Source organism: Anopheles maculipalpis, chromosome 3RL (assembly GCF_943734695.1).
Source record: "Anopheles maculipalpis chromosome 3RL, idAnoMacuDA_375_x, whole genome shotgun sequence".
Lineage (NCBI taxonomy): Eukaryota > Metazoa > Arthropoda > Insecta > Diptera > Culicidae > Anopheles > Anopheles maculipalpis.
Window position 1 is genome coordinate 49,464,962 of NC_064872.1, and position 20,523 is coordinate 49,485,484.

The 20,523-nt window shown below is 41.9% G+C and overlaps 3 protein-coding genes across 3 annotated transcripts; 2 read left to right on the forward strand and 1 right to left on the reverse strand.

The window, feature by feature from the left end:
• The first annotated feature begins 349 nt into the window (after window positions 1–349).
• LOC126563454 (uncharacterized) lies at window positions 350–644 on the forward strand. The gene is made up of 2 exons (XM_050220099.1): window positions 350–382; window positions 471–644. Exons 1-2 carry the CDS (start codon window positions 365–367, stop codon window positions 642–644), a joined length of 192 nt encoding a protein of 63 aa, XP_050076056.1. The 5' UTR covers window positions 350–364.
• A 6,593-nt stretch (window positions 645–7,237) lies between these two features.
• On the forward strand, window positions 7,238–8,087 carry LOC126563453 (uncharacterized). The gene is made up of 2 exons (XM_050220098.1): window positions 7,238–7,288; window positions 7,914–8,087. The coding sequence occupies exons 1-2, from the start codon at window positions 7,271–7,273 to the stop codon at window positions 8,085–8,087; spliced, it is 192 nt and encodes a 63-aa protein (XP_050076055.1). The 5' UTR covers window positions 7,238–7,270.
• A 9,940-nt stretch (window positions 8,088–18,027) lies between these two features.
• LOC126562879 (phosphatidylinositol-glycan biosynthesis class F protein) lies at window positions 18,028–18,856 on the reverse strand. Its single transcript, XM_050219477.1, has 2 exons — window positions 18,853–18,856; window positions 18,028–18,789 (listed from the first exon to the last, which is right to left on the reverse strand). Exon 2 carries the CDS (start codon window positions 18,766–18,768, stop codon window positions 18,028–18,030), a length of 741 nt encoding a protein of 246 aa, XP_050075434.1. The 5' UTR covers window positions 18,769–18,789; window positions 18,853–18,856.
• Between the last annotated feature and the right edge of the window lie 1,667 nt (window positions 18,857–20,523).

Here is a 20,523-nt window from a genome sequence, read left to right on the forward strand (position 1 = left end):
TTTCCGTACGCTTACGAGGGGGAGATGTGGCCGGTAAGGTGCCACCCGAATCGAACCTGCGGAGGGGGCTGGACGATGGAAACGATGGATTTCAGCTCAAGTGCTTCCCTCGGTTGCAGGTGACCCGGTCTGGCAGATACCACATTTTCGTAAGCTTTATTTACGTTCAGCATAACGGCACCGTACAAACGCCACACCGTGACAAAGCTGTGATCAAACAATTTCACTCTATGGTGTATATAAAGCCGGTGACAATTGCTCGTACTGCATCATTCACAGTACTTAGTGCATCGTGCGATCATCAGCAGCAGCTCGGTAAAGCCGCCATAACACCAGTTACCAGCCAACCAAAATTATACCCAACATGAAGCTTCTGATTGTGGTAAGTTCTTGAGCCAAGGCCGGTTGTACAGCCAGTGTGGAGTGGGTTCTAATCGCTTTATCTTCGCTCCCTTTGTTACTGTGAACAGTCCTTTGCCCTGTTCGTTCTGGCTGTAACGCTCGTTTCCGCGCTGCCAGCCGTAAATGATGAATCCATCCTCGGAGGGGACGTGTACGAGGCGGAAGTGGACAGTTTCAACCCCCAAGATCCGCAAGCCTTCCTGAAGCTTAAGAAGTTGAAGAAACTGCTGTTCCTCGGTTAAATGAGGGAACCACTCCCCTTGGTGGTGCAAGTTCTTCAAAAGCCATACATCAACTCTATCTAGTGTCGCTCAGCACATTGCATCGTGTAGCAGCAGTTCCATTTCAAAGCAAGATGTCATCCTTCAAGAGCATGTAGCACCTAAGCTTGATATTGTTTTTTTTACAATATCGCCCACCTTTTTTCCAATTTTTTTTTAAAATATATTTTTTATGTTGTTAGTGTTTGAGTTACATTCTTAACCAATTTTTATGTGAAATATTACTTAATTAGGATTGCGGAAAGGTGCAACTTGTTCTACTTCTACTTGTTGCCTTGTTTAACACATACCTCTTCTACTTCTGCTGTTTCTTGGTTTAACGCAGGTCGTAAGTTCATGCCGGCCAACTAAATGCTTACCAGACTTATGGACATCACCTAGCTGGATAGTCCGCCCTCAAACGGTCCGGATGGAATTCCGGCTTCCGTCCTGCCGTATGGCGTACGGCAAAGATACCGCTACTTTGTCACCGAGCACTTCTACCCCACTTCTTCCATATTTTCACCCAAAGAGCGCCAAACCTTAAATCTTAAACGTGAATTTAAGTAATTAATTTATAACACTTTGATGTTGTTATACTTTACACATAACTTTCCAATTTTAAAAATTGTTTCTACTTGATTTCGTTTCGTTAGTTTTGAATTTTGATTTCCTTTTGTTTTCCCGAGGTTAAGGTTCCTCATTATTTGTTGATCTATCGGTCCCGATAGGCACTATGACTTTTATTGTACAATTTGTAAATAATGAGACTCCTCCAGACGACTGCCTAAAATCAAATTTCAAAATTATCAACAGCATTTTACCGGTGCTTGAGAAAGGCAAACACTGCTAATAAAGAACCGATTCCGGCCACCATTCAGTGTTATGGGACCGCAAAATTGTAGCTTACATTTATGAAGAAAACCAAGGTTTTTTTCGCCCCGTGACTGCTAAAGTCTAGTTCTGAAACATTGATCCAGATGTCAGAGTAGCCGTTGGAATGCTGAAGAATATCCTTGACAAAATGGACAAATTGGATGTCGTCCATAGCTCAGATTGTGCAGACATCGGCACTAATGATACATATTTTTCCGTTGGTTAGTGCGTCGTAAATCTTAAACACTTCCAACTGACGTCAGCGGAGACCAAAAGAAGAAAAATCTTTTCGTTTTGCTAAAGGAGTAGCTGATGACTAAGATTGCTAAAACTAATTGTCGAAGGTTGGCGTAGTCAGAGGTGGCATAATGTTATTTTAATGGTGTTATATTTATTCAAATAAAAACATCAAACATAAATTCGCAAACTTACTGCATTTTTAATAGATTTTAACAAATCTACTCACTACTACTTAAAAAAATACATTTGAATTATTAGAAGGTAATGGATTTTACGTGGACAGATGCGTTAGCGATGTCGTTCGGATCGTCTAAAAGTACACAAGTCTGATCATCCAGCTGCTGATAAAATTCAGTTAAGGAAACCAGTTAAATAATGGCACGTAAAGACCTCTCTTAGATGTTTAAAATGAGAAGAGACTAAAATGACGGAGCGGCACCAGGATCATTGTTGTCTAAACTTGTCGAGTATCACACATTTCCGAGGCTGACCAGTTTGACCATGGTAATCTGGCTTGCGAACTGTTTTATGTCTACCGTAGAGGAGTATTTCACGAAATATCGATATTCTGTGAAGAAAAGCCACGGCAAAACCTTCAAACCCCTAAGATTCGATTGATCGCTAAATTTAAAAGCGGGAAATAATTTTGTTCTTTTTATTCTTCTTCTTCTTGGCTTTACGACCTGTAAGGTCATGTCGGCTATCGAAATGTCTTTCTAGACTACCGATACCACGTAGTTGGTTAGTCAGACCTCATTACGGGGGGACGGTCCCCGGATGGGATTTGAACACCGGTCCTGCCGTTTGAAGACCAGCGCCGCTGTCGCCTACACCACCGGGCCGCCCCTAAATCATGTTATCTCTGTCGAATATGTTTCAAAATATGACTGGTAGTGTACACTTTCTGCTAATATTTGGACAAATGGGATTTTCCTCGTTGCGACTCAGAGGAAATCGTAGCCGATTGACTGGCTCTAGTCATCTGCATACTGACTTGAAATAGGACAAGCAGAGTTCAAATATGATGCAGTTTTTTTGGTATAGCCCTGTGAATTATTATTCGTTTATCCGTTTGTATAATGAGGCCCGCTTTAAGAAATGTGACGAGACCCTAAGATCATGCAACCTTCAAAGAGTTCACCATGTATGAGAACTCAAGTTCACTTCCATTGATGCAGTTAAACAGGGCGTTTCATGCCTATCCCATTCAATTACTTCGAATTTCAGTGCTAAAGCTGGATAATATCAACCGCCCTTGAATGAATGTATCAAACTATACAAACATGATTAAACTACCAGCCAAAAGGATTTTGTAGCTTATGGTAAAGATCAGCTGGTCATCAGATGTGATTACAGCCAAAGTGATACTTATACTGAAAACCTTCTTGATGCAACTCATCTAAAATGTACGATGCCACCAAAAGCGCTTCCCACTACCATTACGAAGGACGTCTGTCTGCTGTACTTTCACAATACTATCGCTGATATATTTAATCACCCCGTTTTTATTCAATGTCTGACCAACTGTCCCAAAGGGTCTAGTTTCATCGCTGGTGGTCAATGCCATCAGTTATCGGTGTGCCCTTTTATAAACGCCTCCTCCACTTTTCGGCTGCCTTAAGACGATAAACGGATGGAATCGCGTCACAGCGGCCGAAAGAGCAGCCATCTCTTACCGACGCACTTTCGATTTCATTTACATAAGAAATTTCCATACTTCACAGCCGCGTGTGAATTAACGGGGTGACTGATTAGTGATGTGACTCGGTCTCTAGCACCCTGCCCAAAATTGAGAGTAAAACCTGGTGCGTTTGGTGCAAGTTTGTCTACAGGCCGAAGGTCATTATCACTGATGTTGCAATAAAATGGCCTCCAAGCAGTTCACTGGCTCGTGTGCTGCGTTGATCAAGAGAAACCGAACCGCTTGTTTAGATGTATGCTAATGGTTTTAGGGTCGGTCGTCGGTAATATAATTGAGTAACGATCAAACATGTAGATCTAGTTTTGTTTTTTTTTAACAATTTTATTAGTCTAGTTAAGACATAGATAGAAAACTCTAGAATTAAAGTGTGGATATGCAGGAATTGTATTACCTTCTCGGCTATTTTTAAAGAGTTAAGCTTTAGGCAGTGCAATAACCTTGCTGCGAAATGTCCAGCAAACAAAACCCACGGGCATCCAACATCAATGTCCTTCAATCAACAAAATGCACGATCGTTTTAGAATCGATAGCGCTCGTGAGGCAACTTTAGCGTATCAAGCATTATGAAGTTTCTTTTTACTGCTGTTACGTTACGCATACGCAAAGCACGTACTGTTTCACGCTGTACCGAATGGAAACGTTAACTGTCACACGCACGTGTCGGCACAAGCTGCACAATCAATCAAGACCTACTAGATCTAAAATCTATGTTCAACTCGAACTGCTGCATCCTAATGTCCGTACTCGATCTTTAATGGCTACCCATATTAAGTATCGTACTGTGCAGCTATCAATGTGATTATTTAATTGGTTAGCGTTGTGTTTTTAACTATTTTTTGGACCAAGTTTGAGATACTATGTTTCACCGGATAGTTTCATCACTAGTCTGGGTCTCACCTACACACGTGCAGCCTTCGAAATGTGTCAAAAGTCAGCAAACCAGCAACAAATATAATTTATTCCGACCCCTTTAACTCACCGACACCGGGTTGACGCGTGAATGCGTTCGAGCTAAATTACGCTAGAAATCACATTTCAGGCAGCTAAACAGCTGGGAAACTCTACCCCGGAAACAATCACTTTCTTGCTGAACAGAATAAATCCAATTCATTCAGCAACGCATGAGAAGTGCAAACAACTGAAACCATAATCATCTTTCCAGTCACCCTGGATGATACAATTAATCGCCAATGAACGAAGACGAAATCCACAGCACTCCTGCTGCATGACACAGCAACATTGCCGCATGTGTGAATAAAATATTTTCATTTATCCATTGCTCAAACAGCAATACGAAGCAGCAGCTATGTGCGCAAGCGAAGAGATGGCACTGGATCCATAACCAGCAACAGAAAAAAGAAGCCACACATCAACACACCATATCGCACACACAGTTTGGCGTCTCCTTAAACATGGGAATAACTTTTGGCGGAAGTTTTTTTTTTTCACACTTTTGTGTAAGTTTTTCTAATGACCCTCAATGATGCTCAATGTGATCGGGTACCAGGTTTGATCCGTCAAAAGTGGTAAAGTACCAACCGTTTACTTCCGAATAGCTGAAGGGGGTGGGTTAGGAGTATGGATGAGGAAGGTTCGCTGCTTTCCGGCATTGAAGTCGTTTGTTTACTGACGCGAGTAGCCGCCACAGAGAATCGGGAAATGATAGTAATGAAACGAACTGATTCATTTGTCATGAGGCCAGCAGTAACAATAGCACGACTTGAAAAACAAAAAAAAAACCCAAAAAACCGACAAACAACCTGAATCAAAAACACAATTAGTACACCCAAAGAGATGGTTGTTGTTCAATTTATATGACAGAAGATGCGTTTTATTGAAGTGAAGACCGAGTCATTCAAGATTTAATAATTTATCATCCATCTCGCTAATTGACCTTTGACGATCTTTTAGAGAGGCCTAATAACTGTCTTATTATTGTTTGTCCTATCTCCTATTTATGAAATATAGTTGACATAGAATGGATACAGATATAGAGATCATCAATAAAACTGAGCGAAGCAAAAGCAGTGCTAGAATCCGAGCTTATTTTCTCGCCGCAAATATAAACAGGGGCTAAAAATCTTTAAACTCATTATTTAAATTGCGAAATTCTTCAACCCGCCTTACCTCGTAAATATTCTTTCTAGGTGCCGTATCAGCGGAAAGTTCCTACCGTATTCGGCCTGAAGAAATCCTACTCACCTTTACTTCCATTCGTCGGTAATGTTTGTCAACAAATATTGACCGCAGTGGAATCCGTTTGTTTTGCTTAGGCCCAGGAAGCTGGATTTTTCAGTCGTACCGAGGAACTATCTCACAGAGAAGAAGAAGCAGAAGTTTGTTTCGTTTAAAACTCCCCAAAAAATCCCTGCCCCCCCCCCCCCCCCCCCCAGCAAAGAACGGGACGAAACAAAACCCGGCAAAACACGGCAGGAACGTGAATCATTAAAGGACAGAGTTTGAATTTGCATTTTGCTGAGTTATGCTGGACCATCACCAGCACACGTCACTCGCGCTGGTTGCGTTCTATTCACATTTAAATAAGTCGATAGTCCAATCCCGATCCCATCCCGGAAGACTGTGAAGCAACATTTTGCACGAACGAAACAAGCATCGTGAGATGTTTCTCGGAGTGCTGTTTCATTTGTGAAAATTACATCTTCCTGGTACGGTAATTCTAGAATAACACTTGGTGCAATAAAAAAAAAAAAACGTTCGTGCCATCCGTGCCACAGCAAAGGGAGAATGTTTTAGTATGCAAAAAGGAGTCACAGTATGGAAATGGAATGGATACGAACTCATCAAGCAATGCTCTCTGACGACACAGGCTCACCGATACCGGATCAACTCATGACGCGCCTTGCATAAAGCTTGCGATCGCGCAACAAAAAATAGCATCATCGATCAGCAGAAACGCACCAGAATGATAAATGTGACACTCTCCATCGTTGTCTTTCGATGAGTGATAGGTGTGATGAGAGAGAAACGATTGTAAAATGTTTTCTGCGCACCTGTGTACCGCTAAACTGGAAGCTTCTTAATGCTGAAGGCCCTTCAGACCGGCTTGACAGCACTGTAAGGTCATTGCAGATAGTCACTGTTTAACGCCTCAAACCGAGTCGATGCCGATGCTACGAAATGGAGCTTACCGATACCCACCCCCTGCGTAGGGATGCATAATGATAAGTGTTGTGGGGGTTACAAAACGCGCTGTTATCAGTGGCAGCAACGCTCGGATGTTTGGAAGACACCCTTGGCATTGGGTTTGGCAGCAATGGGTATTGCGGAATCGTCCGAAAGGCACACCCGAATGAAGCATCCCACCTGTCTACGATCCTAGGGCTACACAAACAACCGACCCGAACAACAACATCGTACGCCCTGCTCGCAGGCTCTCTTGCTCGATCACTCGATCGAGGCTGGTGAGCATAGCGAACATCGGTGCGTTAAAAAAAAAGGGGAACCTCACCCGGGGCAGATTGCGACGAGTGCGTGCAAGTGAGAGGACAATGCGTTCGTGTACGCGGAACCACGGTCCGGTTGATCGGTGCGGTTGTGATCCGTACGGGGTTGGAGGTGACGACGATCGTCGCGTAGCAAAACAAAAGCAAACAGAGATTCACCACGTCCGCTGTGAGGCGGCTTCGGCGGTTTGGGAATCATATAAAAGTGGCCGGCAGACCACCGATCAGCATCAAGTTGTGTTCAGCTCACCGAACAGTAGACAGTTCTTCGACGCGGATTCGTCCCTTTTTGAAAGTGTCCAAAAGCAAAACAACAACGCCTCAAAATGAAATTCTTGATCATGGTACGTTTACTTGCCCGCAGTGATTCGATGCTTAAGCATATCGCAAAGTGATATGGTGATATCAGTGTCGCGAAACATAAGTGCCAGGCAGTGTTACAATAGTCAGTGGCGCAAAAGTTAATCCCGCAGTTAGTCGTATTAATAGAATATAAATAACACGAGGGCACACTGTTAGTCGCAGACAAACAAAACTCAGGGCTCAGTGTTTTTTTTTTTTTTGTGGATGTTTTTGTACGGATAGTCGTCCGAAGTCACTATCCGTTCAGGTGTGACCGTGTGCAGTGTCAAATGAAATGACATTGGAAGACGTACTTTGAGTGCAAGATGCCGGATTTTCATGGCCCTCAGAATCGTTTCCTGAAAAAGTCCGACATTAATGTCTATAAGCATGCGTTTATTTGACAAAACGATGGAACGAATGGCACTCGTCTTGGAACAAACTAAATCGTTTCTTTACGCTCATTTTCATTTTCATACAGTCTTTTGGTGGAGCATGTCGAGTCCACCAATAAGGAACTTCTAGAAACAGTTCGATTCTTCCTATTTTACCAAACGAAATTGGCGCTCCAGAATCAATTAATTCGTCTCGCTAATGTTTTCCTCCAATGTTTTCCCTCGTCCACAGACCATCTGCCTGTTCGTGTTGGCCTTCGCCCTGGTGTCGGCCGTTCCTGCGGTGCATGACGAGGGCATCTTCGGTGACGATGGAGCTGCGGACGAAACCCTGAACGTCCAGGACCCGCAGGCCTTCCTATTGAAGAAGCTGCTGCTCAAGAAGAAATTGCTACTGCTCGGTTAAGAAACGCCCAAAACCAAACCCGTTTCAAAGCACTTCCGTCCGTGTTCTCTTATGATAAGTTATCGACAAAACAATGCTCACACTCCCTGTACCCACCACCACTGCCACTCCCTAAGCTTCCTATTCATCCCACGCCCACCCTGCTCTTCGACAATGTCCCGGTCTGATTCCTTCGGTCGGACGCGCTTCCCGGACTGTAAAGTGACTACAACTCGCACGGATATGAGCCATGTCGGGTCAGGTCAGATATCGGCATCAGGAAGCTTGTCACCAGCGATCCAACAAGCGTCCAACTCAAGCCAAAGGCAAAGATCCAGGAAGAGAGATGGGACATTGAGAGGGCTAACTACTTTTAAGGTGCAATATGAGTATTTAACGAGAGGAGTATTTTTTATACATAAATGATAGGTTTTTGTTTTTTTTTGTTTAACTCGGCAACGTTTCCCAGAAGTGTCATAAGCGCACTCTTGCCCACGTTTGAAAAAAAGCACAGAAACGAAATGTGAACACACAGTAATGATAATGCTGAAAATCTACTTCAAACAAATAAAAAAATAAAAACAGACAAACAAACAAACAAACAAACAAACAATCATACAGAGGCGTACAGTGTTTGGTTCATATTTCCGAAAATGGCTTTCTTGGTCGCAATCTGACAGTGGTGCTAATGCATCATTCACGATTTTAGCAACAATATCAAGGTTGTTTCGAACACTTGCAATATTAAGCAATGATCCTTAAAAATGAGGACACTGGGGGGATGGTGGATCGTTCACATCTCCCCTTTGCATGAATCCAGTTGCATGATAACTTCTAAATCATAAATTACTATTTCATCAGGCGGAAATCTGGTTGTTGATTTTCCAATAGAATTTATACTAATAGACAAACCTGTACAATCAGCAATCCGCCAGTACTGATAATCAGCTGCATAATGACAATCTATCGGCTTGTTTGTATTCGCTGTATGGGTTTGATTGAGAAAAGTTCCCATCAAATCAATTAGCACAGCCCACATTACAATGTGGGGAAAGCGCACCGTACACCTCTTTCTATCTGTCTGTCTGCCGAAAACGTGATTTTGTTTGATGATTTGTGATTCTTTGCCACACGAATGGACACGCAATGGACAAAATGAGAGCATATGATTGAATGGTCGTTACATCATTGACCGCATGAAATTGATTGCCTCACTGTTTCTGCGATAATAGTATTCAAACATGATCTCGTCTCTGTGCATGGTAATTCAAACTGAAATTCGTCCAGTAACTTCCTGTATAGCGTAATGTTTTGTACAACTTTCCATTAAATACCTTGCTTTTGTATCATTCAATTTGATCGATGACAAAATTATAAGGAAATTATTGATCAATTTGCTATTCGTAATTTAAAACGGAAAATAAGCGGATTGCCTAACCACAGGCGTATATCTTCTTGTGTGCTGGTAACGATCATGTTGTTACAGTAACGGTTAATAAATTTATTTACCCTATACACAATTTCAACCTTTATAACCACTACTAAGGGTATTCAAGGCAGGAACGGGGTTCAAATCCCTTCTGGACCATTCCCCCGAAGTGATAACTTCTGATACCAGCTACGTGGTATCAGCAAGTTAAATAACCCATTAAGCCAAGAAGAGAGAAGGGTTTTTTCAATACAAATTTGCCTTGATTTTGTCAATAGGGTATTCATTTATTTTAAGTGTGACGGCTTTCGCGGTACAGTCATACAGTAACGGTTAAACATTAACGGTTAAACTGACTATCCAAGCCATGTGATGGCCGGCGTGACCTTAGAAAGTCGTTAAGCCAAGAAGAAGTCAAAGTTGTTTAGCACAGTTCTAACAATTGACGTAGATTTCTTTTTCGATATAAATGATCTGGCCTTATTGAATTGATGTTGTTTTTTGTTTACACCTTCGTTGGCATACAGGACAATTTTTTTTATCCTTTAAGCGGAAGGAAATAAATTACTTATTTGTATCATTAGACTAATTTTTAAGATATGAAATTAGAATAAAGGCCTTACTTTAGAGAATCAAAGCAAATTTCCAAATGATTGAAATCCCCGTGTTCCGAAGATCTTTGTGTAAGTTTTACTACAAACATCTCGTTAACTAGTAATAACCTGCATTTTACATTTTAATAAAGTTAAATTGTTTTGTCTATCACTTTAAGCAGATAATGAGAATTACAGTATGATCGTCTAAAAAGACTAAAATATTGCTTACACAAGACCAAAAACGAAAAAACAGCGGTGTGTTTCGTCACGCTACTGGACCAGGCTTCAAACCCCATTCGGATCATTTTACCGTAGTGCGAAAAGACTATCCAAGTACATGTGGTTAATAAGTCTCGTAAGCCATCAGATGGCCCGTGGGACCTAGCAAGTCCAAATATTTACCTAATATCGTAAATAACTTACTAGAATCTAGATAAGTTCAGGTAAGATTCCATTGTGGCGGAGAAGAAGAAGAAATTACTCGAACGGTCGCAATGTGGTGGAGAAGAAGAATTTCGTACTTTTAATCGGGACGAGAATGGAACAACGTGATAGCTGTGCGGACCAATATCTTTCTTTTATCTGACTGTCCAGGCAGTTTGAACATTCTAGATGAGAATCTTCCTTACTGGAACGTTGGAGACATCGAGGAGGGGGTAGGGGGACTTTCGATACTCATCGGCGGAGCAAGTCGGCCAAGCGACTCTGGATATTCAGAAGGAATATCCCTTACAGGCATGTTGGAGGTTTGAGGTCTTACCTTGGGTAGGGGGACACTCAAAGCTCTAGAAAGTATTGAACGCATGGTTTAGCTTGTTGTACCTTCTCTCTATGCTCCTCTCTCTCTCTCTCAATCTCTGCCCCAAAGGCTTCCTAGACCGCTTTATTTATACCCAATTCTTACAATAGTTTTTGCCCGTTCTTTTGTAACCAAAAATTGTTTCTTAGTGGTTGTTCTTTTTGCTATTGTATTTTACGTAAGCACAAAATGTGTCGCGGTGCGATCGATTGCTGCACTTGCAAGAAATGTGTCACCATTATTGAACTGATCGATCGGAGCGGTGCGATCGATTGCTGAGTCTGCCTAAAATGTGCCGGATATCATGAAGTTACTTGTTTTGTGTTGCTGACCACTGCCTGGATTCGCTGGTTGTTTTGAACTGATATCATATTGCATTGCGTCACTCGCTAGCCGGGTGCGCTGGTCAGTGTTTGAATGTTCATGTTAAGGCGTGCGCTTGGTTAAAATAGCTGAATGTATATTTCTTACGTTCTTGGTTAATACAGGTTATTTGTTAGATTGGTGAATTTCTGCTCACCGTCTAATGCTACGTAACGCTTGTTTTATGTGTGATACTGTATACTGTGGCGAGATGTTTAGCAGATATGCTACACCATAAATGGTCCCGAGCCACGAGAAAGAGCCGTGGGGAGCGATCGTATTTGTAAACCGTCCATGATCAAGACCCAAGCTAATTGTAATCAATTGGGAAGCGATCGAAAGTCAATAATGAAAACCAAACAAGAAACATGGTTTTATATTATAAAATTATATTTATTTTTTAATGTGTCAGTAGAAAACATAAAATGCTTACGAAACAGCGACCAACCTTTACTTTGAAGGGAGTGTGTCTTATCAATCATAGATTTGGTTGTATGTTTTGTGTGTTACTCTTATGGAACGCAACGCGTTTATCGTTTAATTAGATGGTAAAGCACTGCAGCCTAAGCAATTGTTCATCCCAAAAAGAGCAGCTTCTTGATTTGTCGCCATTTGAGGAATGCTTGCGGGTCCTGTGGGTTAAGTGTGTCCGCTTCCTGCACCTCTATTACCGGTCCGAACAGAGATTCATCCTGCGTAGCTGGTAAGCTCAACACAACGGCAACAGACAGCAACACTGCCAACACAATCAGCTGCAGTTACGCGGTTGAGAAGAAGAGCACAAAGTTTCATTATCGAACGTTGGAGAACTGCGTTACCGAAGCAAACACCACAAACCTACCGTTAATCGTGCGTTCATCGTGATAAGGCACTTAGGATGACTTTATTCGTTGAATGGCTTTTTGAAGCTGACGTTGGTGTAGCTGGACGTTGTACGACTAAATGTCTGCAGTGGTAATCCGGTAACACTTGCTGGTGCTCGACTGATTCCCTCCGCACGAGTCCTGACACTTTTTATACGTGCCGGTGAGAAGCCACACGCGCGTAAAGAAGGCGAGCAAGAAGAAAAGATCGTAACGTAATGCATGCTACACTACGCAACCAGCAACCCCGCAAACGGTGGCCCGATGGAGAAGAAAGCACCCGTAGAAGGGATAAAACAAGTACTTAGCATGCGTACTTGGATGTGATCGAAAGAGGGCACGACATGACAGGGAAGGGATGGGGGGGGGGGGGGACTGTTTCGGTAATATTATAGAATTTTGTTTGATCGCTCCCATTACAAGTGATTTAAAGAGTAGTTTAAGAGTATACCCTAACTACAATACAACACTTTCTTCCCCTTTCAAATTATGCAAGTGATGGGACATTTTATTTTCGAGCAATTATGTGTTTGTAAGTTTGAGTCGATTTCTGGCAGGACAAACTAATCAATTACGTGGACTATTGTTAAGGAACGCAGAAATATTAAACCAATGTTATCTACATGTTAAGAATTTGCCTTAGTAACATTCTCCCATAAGATGCATGCTATACTAATGCCAAATAATAAATACTATTTAAGCTTTTATAGGCCACTCCCAACATCTGGCTGATGAGGTTGGTGCATTACATCGTGAGAATTGATGAATTGCGTTATTGCCACAAATTATCGCATCACAGACAATCGCACACCGTTGGTAACATCAAGTCGTGAGTCACATACATCCAGTGATTGAGAACGAAAGTGGAATTGATGATGGCACGCAATGTCTGCTGCAAACCGGTCTAGTGACACTGGCGGTCCTCTATCGTCGTCTACCGACCGGGATCATCTAATAGTTGGGACGTTGTGCCCCTACTCTCGATATGGTTAGCACCTGTAAGAAACAGGTGGTTTCACCAGGGATTGTTCCCCTAATGGGAGATGCTGGAAACTGTATCTGCAAACCAAGCAGTCGATCGATCGATCGACAGTAGAGTGATCATTACGTTTAAACCCCTTTTTGATAGCCATATAACACACCTATAGCACAGACTCGATCAGGACAAGTGGAAAGAATTAAAATGAGCATCTTTTAAATCCAACGTGTTTCATTTATTCTTAAGTACGACGGCTCAACGCCGTGTCACCCACGTGTTCCTTTACAATTAGCTAAAACATTTTTTTTAGATGACGAACTGATCAGACTTTTAAACGAACACAATCATATCTTGAACCTTGAGTGCTACACACACACACACACCGATCGGCACAATTTTTGGAATACGTTTAAGAATGTCGGCTTGAATCGTAGTGATTTATTTGTGCATGATGCCTACCAATTGCTGTTGTAGTTGATTATTTCGAAAAACTCTTTCTATCGAACAATTTTTATTACAATAAATCCAGTTAATCCAGTGATCCTCCAATATTGCTCACAATATTCCATGCACTTAGCGCACGGAGCAGTGGCTTATGGGAATCTAACAACTCTTCGAAAATCCTTTCAGGGTTAGGATTTTTCAACGCCTCACTGTGTGAAATCACGAAGAAACATATTCAAACACCTTTTTTCTATACAATTCATCACATTTTATCGCGATTGGGGCGGCTCGTTGGTGTAGGCGACATCGGCGCCAGTCTTCAAACGACAGGACCTGGGTTAAAATCCCATCCGGACCTTCTCCCCGCAGTGAGGACTGACTTACCTCACTACTTGGTATTTATAATTCAAGCAATACGGCCAGGCCGTGCTTACGAGAAAAAAATCACATTTTATCACAATACTTTATTCTATTTACAGATTATCAAGTATGTTAATGGCACCCCTTCATGCCACCAGTAAACATTAACGACCTTCTGAACTATCAGGATCCCAAAAATAATCTTTCATTTTCCACGTGTGTATCTAATCATGCTTCTGCTTTTTTGTCATTTAGTAAAATGAGTCAAGGAAACCTTTTGTCTGTTCTATTATTAGTATTGATCATACGACAAAGAGCCGTCATAATGGAATTAAATAAATTTAAAAAAATTAAATAGTGATCTTGGGCGAAGAAAATTAAGTAAATTAGTGAGTCGTATTTTGACGTCCATATCACGTAACACATGTTCTATCTACTAGAGACAGGGAAAAACGTAAAATCCAGGGAAAGACAGGAAAAGGAAACCCAATTGTGTGACTCCAAGCAAATTTCCAATTTCCATGTGAAACTAAGTTTCGTCGCTTGACATTTTTACCGGTGTAAAAGTTGGTGGACGAGTAATTTGAATATCCTGAACAAGACAGGTATTGATATAACCCTGGCACCGGTCTTCAAACGGCAGGGCTTTGATTCACTTCCCATCAGGATTACTTCTCCTTGGTGAGGACTAACTATCCAAACTACTTGGTAACAGTAAGTCTTGTGCGCCATTTGACGACCGTTGTAAGCTATTAGTTTATATTAAATCAGGAAGAAGAAGGAGAAGATCTGCGCCACAGTTGTCGTAAAATTTTGTTTTGATTTTTTTATCTTTTTATTAGCCTTGACGATCAATCACTCCACCGTCTGTAGTAGAGATCTTCCAAAAGAGGTTTAATCGAAAATTCTATTGATAATTTTTGAGGTCAGGTTGACGTGTTCACAATCGACAACGCAAATACCATCGGAAGGATGGTTGGAAGTACCATTGGAAGGAATGTTTTTAGGAAAGCAGACTGAGCGGCCACGTGAGGCCTGTGGCTAGAAAGAAGCACCGAGCTGAATTAGTTTAAATGAATGTTTTTAGAAAAAAAAATTGAATTAGTTTTTGCAAAAACTCGAGGATCCTAAATCGTCTGCCTGATGGTCATAGTTGTGGCGAAGATTGCAGGTAACTGTCAAAGGAGTCCCTTACCAGTATTTTTGCTAAAACTAATAAAACCAAATCGAAACTATAAAACTCTTCGCTATATTCTGTTTCACCAATGTGTTCAATCAAAGGCAAGCCAAAGAATATTTTTGGATAATTTTAGTCAAGAATATCCTCCAGTGATGTTCATAGCACCATATACCCTTGTCACGTGCTTATTGCACACGATCGACCGCCTCAGGGATGATTCAATTTTCTTCTTTGTTTCTTGCTTGCTTTCTTTTAACCAATTTCTCATTACCGTCCAGCTTCCATTGCAAAGTTTGTGTTTCGTTGCCCTTTCACCGGTCAGATAACAATATCATTTTTACTGTACTACTTTTTTGGAACCAACTGGAACGCACATGAATCTTTCCAAGCGACTCATTTGTCTCTGAGGATGTAACCTTTCAAACTGTGTCCACGAAACAAATGACCATTGTCCCGCTTACGGTTCGGGATGCAGTTCGGACAAACCCACCTTGCCCAGCGCTGCGGGGGAACACATAACGGCTACGCATTTTCTCCGATGAGGTAACCGTGGAGCAATGCATCGTAGTAAGAATTGGCCCTTATCTGATCAGCAGCGTGTGGTCGGCACAATCGGAGCACGCGGACCAATGCACGACCAACCGTGTTACCGTTAGTGCGAACAATGTTGATTAGCAACGTTACCGCCCATCATACATCTGACCCAACCCCCTCCCCCCCCCCCCCCCCCCCCCCAACAACCTACCCTGGGGGAACGTACGCACATCCCTTCGAGTGTGCCTCAACGTGTGCGACGAACAATCTGACACGGCAGACGAAACGCAGTCACTCGCAGTCGCCGGGTGTCACATGCCGGGGTACTGCACACTATAAGGTAAGGAGTGACACTTATGTAAGCACCTGACCTGCGACAGAAAAGGAAAATAAAGATAAAGATTTACGCGACAAGCACACAAACCCGTGAAGAAAGCTCGAGGGGAATAGGGCGAATGTGCCAAAGCGTCAAGGGAGTGGTGGAAGTGTCACGCAGATCGTGAATGAGTTCATTCCATTTTTGTTAACACTTTGGCACTGCTGTGCAACGTGCAATGGGACACCAAACCGTAATGGAGGGCGTGGGATGGTTTTGCGAGAGGTGCGTTTAAAACATGCGTGCAAATGTCGGTGGTAAAAATCCTTCCTTCCTTCGCATATGAGAAGAGCCGACACTTCGCTGTATCAGTTGTATCTGATCTTCGGTAAACAAAGGGCAAGCCTGTTCATGGTCAACCAACGAAGAGCGATCAAATGACCGATCCACCACTCCCAGCAAGTTTGCCAGGAAATTCCAATGTACCCAAACATCACAAAATTCAATAAAAGACCGTTCGAAAGTTCACCCAATGATGAATGAAACGCTCGGAGACCTGACCTACGGTATAGTAAGGGGAAGAAGAAAAAAAATGCACCAGGGTGTGTGGCTGCATTCGGGCAGACGAAGTTACTTGATTATTACTTAATACAGTCATTTTCAAATCAATGTCGTACTTCGTTAATAAACTATGGAGCTGGAATTTTTGCATGAATCAGAAAACATTTTTCACTGTGAAAGTTGGTGTAACGATTACTGTTAATGAGTCAATCATGGCCTACTGGTATGGCAAATTCATTCGTCTCTTATCGTAGCGTACAGCGCAGCGTAAGAAATTACCAATGCAAAACGTGCACAAGAATACAGTTTGTAATGGATAAAATATAATATGGAATAAATTATTCCAATCAGTTTTTGTTGTTCCTCTCTGCATGATGCGAATGTAATCTCTAAGACTCAAAGCCTCTATAAATAAAAGAACAAAAAATCTGCATGACCCAACTACGACATCTGGGACACAGCAATAGTCATAATGAAAATTTACATGCCACATTCATCAAAGGCAGTCCGGTGATCGAAAGTAAGTGATACTTCATACGACCGAACCAAAAATCGATTCTCGCTGGCTTCCCGTACAACAGGATTGACAATCCTGCTACGGTTATAACCAAGTCATCAACATTCAGCAGTACAGCACATTAAGAAAAGATGCTTTCAATTATTTTACAATTCATAACATGAACTCTTAATACCTCAGTGTTATGCGTTCATGTCCTTTAAAAAGACTACCGTCTTGTGGCGAATCTTACCGTTCATTACATTTTTTCCATGGCTTGTAAGGCGTTAGAGAACACTTTGGGTATCACTGCTCTAGAAGGTGTCAGGCGAAATGCGGGTTTCATACGTTCTTTCGTTGCAAGCTCCAAAAATTCTCACAGTTTAGAACTGATTCTTCATTAGGGTGGCATTAGGATCATGCAAGGGAACTCAAAATTTATAGGAACATCATGATAAACCTTCCCTTGACGATGACCCAAAACAAAACCAAAAAAATACTGAGCTCTCGACAGACGTGGCCTTACGGCTTTACGAGCATGAGCATTGCTCAACACGTGATCATCAACCGCAAGACGTGTTTCGTAAACACAAAGGACATCTTGGGGGAGGATATAAGACATACAGGTTAACCAACTTTCATCGTAGTATTCGCAGCGAATCCGAAACTGCTGCTCTGAGATCGCTGCCGCCCAAAACACTTAGAATAGTAGTAGAAAGGTACTGACGATTTTGGACTTTGCCTTAAACATTGTCATCATTTGAAATTTTCAATGCATGATCTTTCAGGGAGAGTCAGTTGAGAGAGAAATTGATCAGACCTGACATTTCTAGTTTCTTAGGGCTTTAGATCTTTCTTAGAATATCCGATTCGTTCGATACCTAGCTACTGCTTCAAAAAAATGTGCGACCCTACTAAAAAAGTCATTAGAACAGGCACGAAAAATCTGAACTTCTCGATGAGTTAAGATTTGTACGAATTAAGGTTTATTTTGGCTTACCAGACTAGATATGCGTACTTGTTGCTAAGAATACTGCCATGTTACAGAGTTTTGGACCGCCGATTACGATACATGCTAATGTACGCCGTGCTGAGCAGATTAAATACATTCATACCGAACAGTCCACCTATCGAGCCGACCACATTGGGGATGGGATACACCTGCCATGGACGATCCCAATCTAACGGAGCTACCACCGACGCACCCCATGCTCCCAAAATGACACCGATGCAATTGTTCTTCAGCAAATTCAGATAACTGTTGGTTAACGGGCTTTTCAGCTCGAGCGTCTCCGATAGTAGCAGTTGATAGGTTTGGGATTGGCCAATGAGAAGAATAATCGGAAATATCGTTACCGTCGTGAGGGTCACCGCTAAGGACAACGTTTCTTCGTACTGATCCAATGGTGCGCCAACCACAACGCATATGAAACCGTAGAAGAGTGTGGTCAATGCGAACAATACCGTCGATCCGAACCATTCTCGCCAGCGTGCTCTGGCGGCTTTTACGTTCGCTGATCCAGAGCCTCTGCCGGACGACGGCTGAGGGTTGGTTGGTTTGGGTCCGGTTTCTAGTTGAAATGCATGCTTGATGTAGAAATGTTTCAATACCTCCGATAATGGTAAAATTAGCAATACAGCCGAAGAACAGCACTTTCCCACATCATACAGACGATTACTGTAGAGCAAATAACCGAAAAAGGACGAGTTCAGGGCTATCGATAGGATACTGATGTTGATAAACATCTTCGACGCAATGATGCTTTGCTGTTGGGCATCCATTTTGAGGTCACTTTCTAAGCCCTGAAATTCAGAAAGTTTAGTAAATCAACACTTGCTACAACACTTCATAGAAATAAATCATACTATACTAACCGTGCTACATTCAAGAAAAATATTTCAGTAACTTGTTCGAGGTTTTACAACACACAGGATAGCTTTGTTTACATTTTGCGCATATTTGACGTCTAGCGTTTAAAGCATCCGTCTTTCCTAACGTCTTACGTCTCATGGACTATACGTACCCAAGCAACGCTTGCTGGCCAGTGGCTACACACAACGAGGAGTAATATTTTGAATCAAATAAATGAAATACAATTGCCACAAATTCGCTTTCTTCTACTTTTTCTGGGTTTAACGACTTACCGCGTCACGCTGGCCATCGCAACGAATGACTTACTAAACTTGTTGATACCACGAAGTTGGAGAATCAGTACTCAGTATGGATGAACGGTCTGAAAGGAATAGGAATTTCGGCCCTTTTTAGAGTATTTTAGAAATCGGAAGCTTTTGCACATGCCAGCTATAAACGATAAAAATGTTCTTTCTTAACACACATAAATTAACTTGGAACCTTTTTTAAATGTAGTCAGGTGACAGTCAAACAGAAAGTTTTTATTTTACTTCATGGATTCCGATGAAACATGTACTAACGAAAGCAAGCAAAAGTTACACGGTAGCAATATTTGCATAGCAGGAAAAAATGTCAGAAACGCGTGTTCAGAACATATTGTTGACGATTAACAGCAAATGGTGATATTTGTGCGATACAGCTCCATACCAACCTTTTGCGAGTGTACGCCTAATCATCCCTTGAGCCACACCCGCTTTGATTAGTTAGTGCAAGGGAACGGAAAGAAAACACCCAACTTCAAGGATTTCTTTTCATTGATTCAGTCTGTATTGTAGCGCCAATTTCATTATTTGATTCGTCATTATTCTATCATTAGTCATTCAGATTATACGCCATTCGTTACTCCAACACAAAGAGATGGATAGTGTAGCATTCGAATCGATTCGCACCATTCAGCATTCCAGAGATCATCACTAAAGGTACGCAAGTGACGACGATGAACGATCGCACTTCTTTCATCTACATCTTTTGCATATGCTCTTTCGATCTGCATTGCATGCAAACGTACGGCATGCATGCATGCCTGTTTATCCACTTGAGTCCGATTAAATCTCTTTTAGAGGAAAAATAGACGGAAGTTTCTAAAATATCGCCAACACACATTCACCGCCATAGTACGCCAAACATATAAGAGGATCAAAAAATGATCCTTTCTGTTCGATAATCGACACAAGTACACCAAAGATTTATACTTTTTGTGTGTTGTCTGTTATACATTTTTCTAGACGTGTGTGCACACTGCCCTGCTATCGAAACAACTTCTACTAGGCGGCGTCGGTACTCCGGAAGCGTGATTTCCGATCTTTGCCTGTGGACGAGCCTAATAGACGAGCGTGTACACACACACACACACATACACAGATCGAAAACAATATTAGCTTCTCCTTAGAAGGGTATTGGCAAATACTTAAGGCTCTCTCGCTTGTCACGCTACTCTCGACACTTCCAATCTACCGTCTCCCTCTCTCTCTCTCTCTCTCTCTCTCGGGTCGAATAACAGACGAAAAAGTGCCATTCGCTCGTTTGAGTTTGAATTAAGTAATTTAAATTTGTATTTGTTTGCTTCCTCTTAGCTTGTCTTTATGTATGAAAAATGTGTTTATTTTTGTATGTACGATACTATC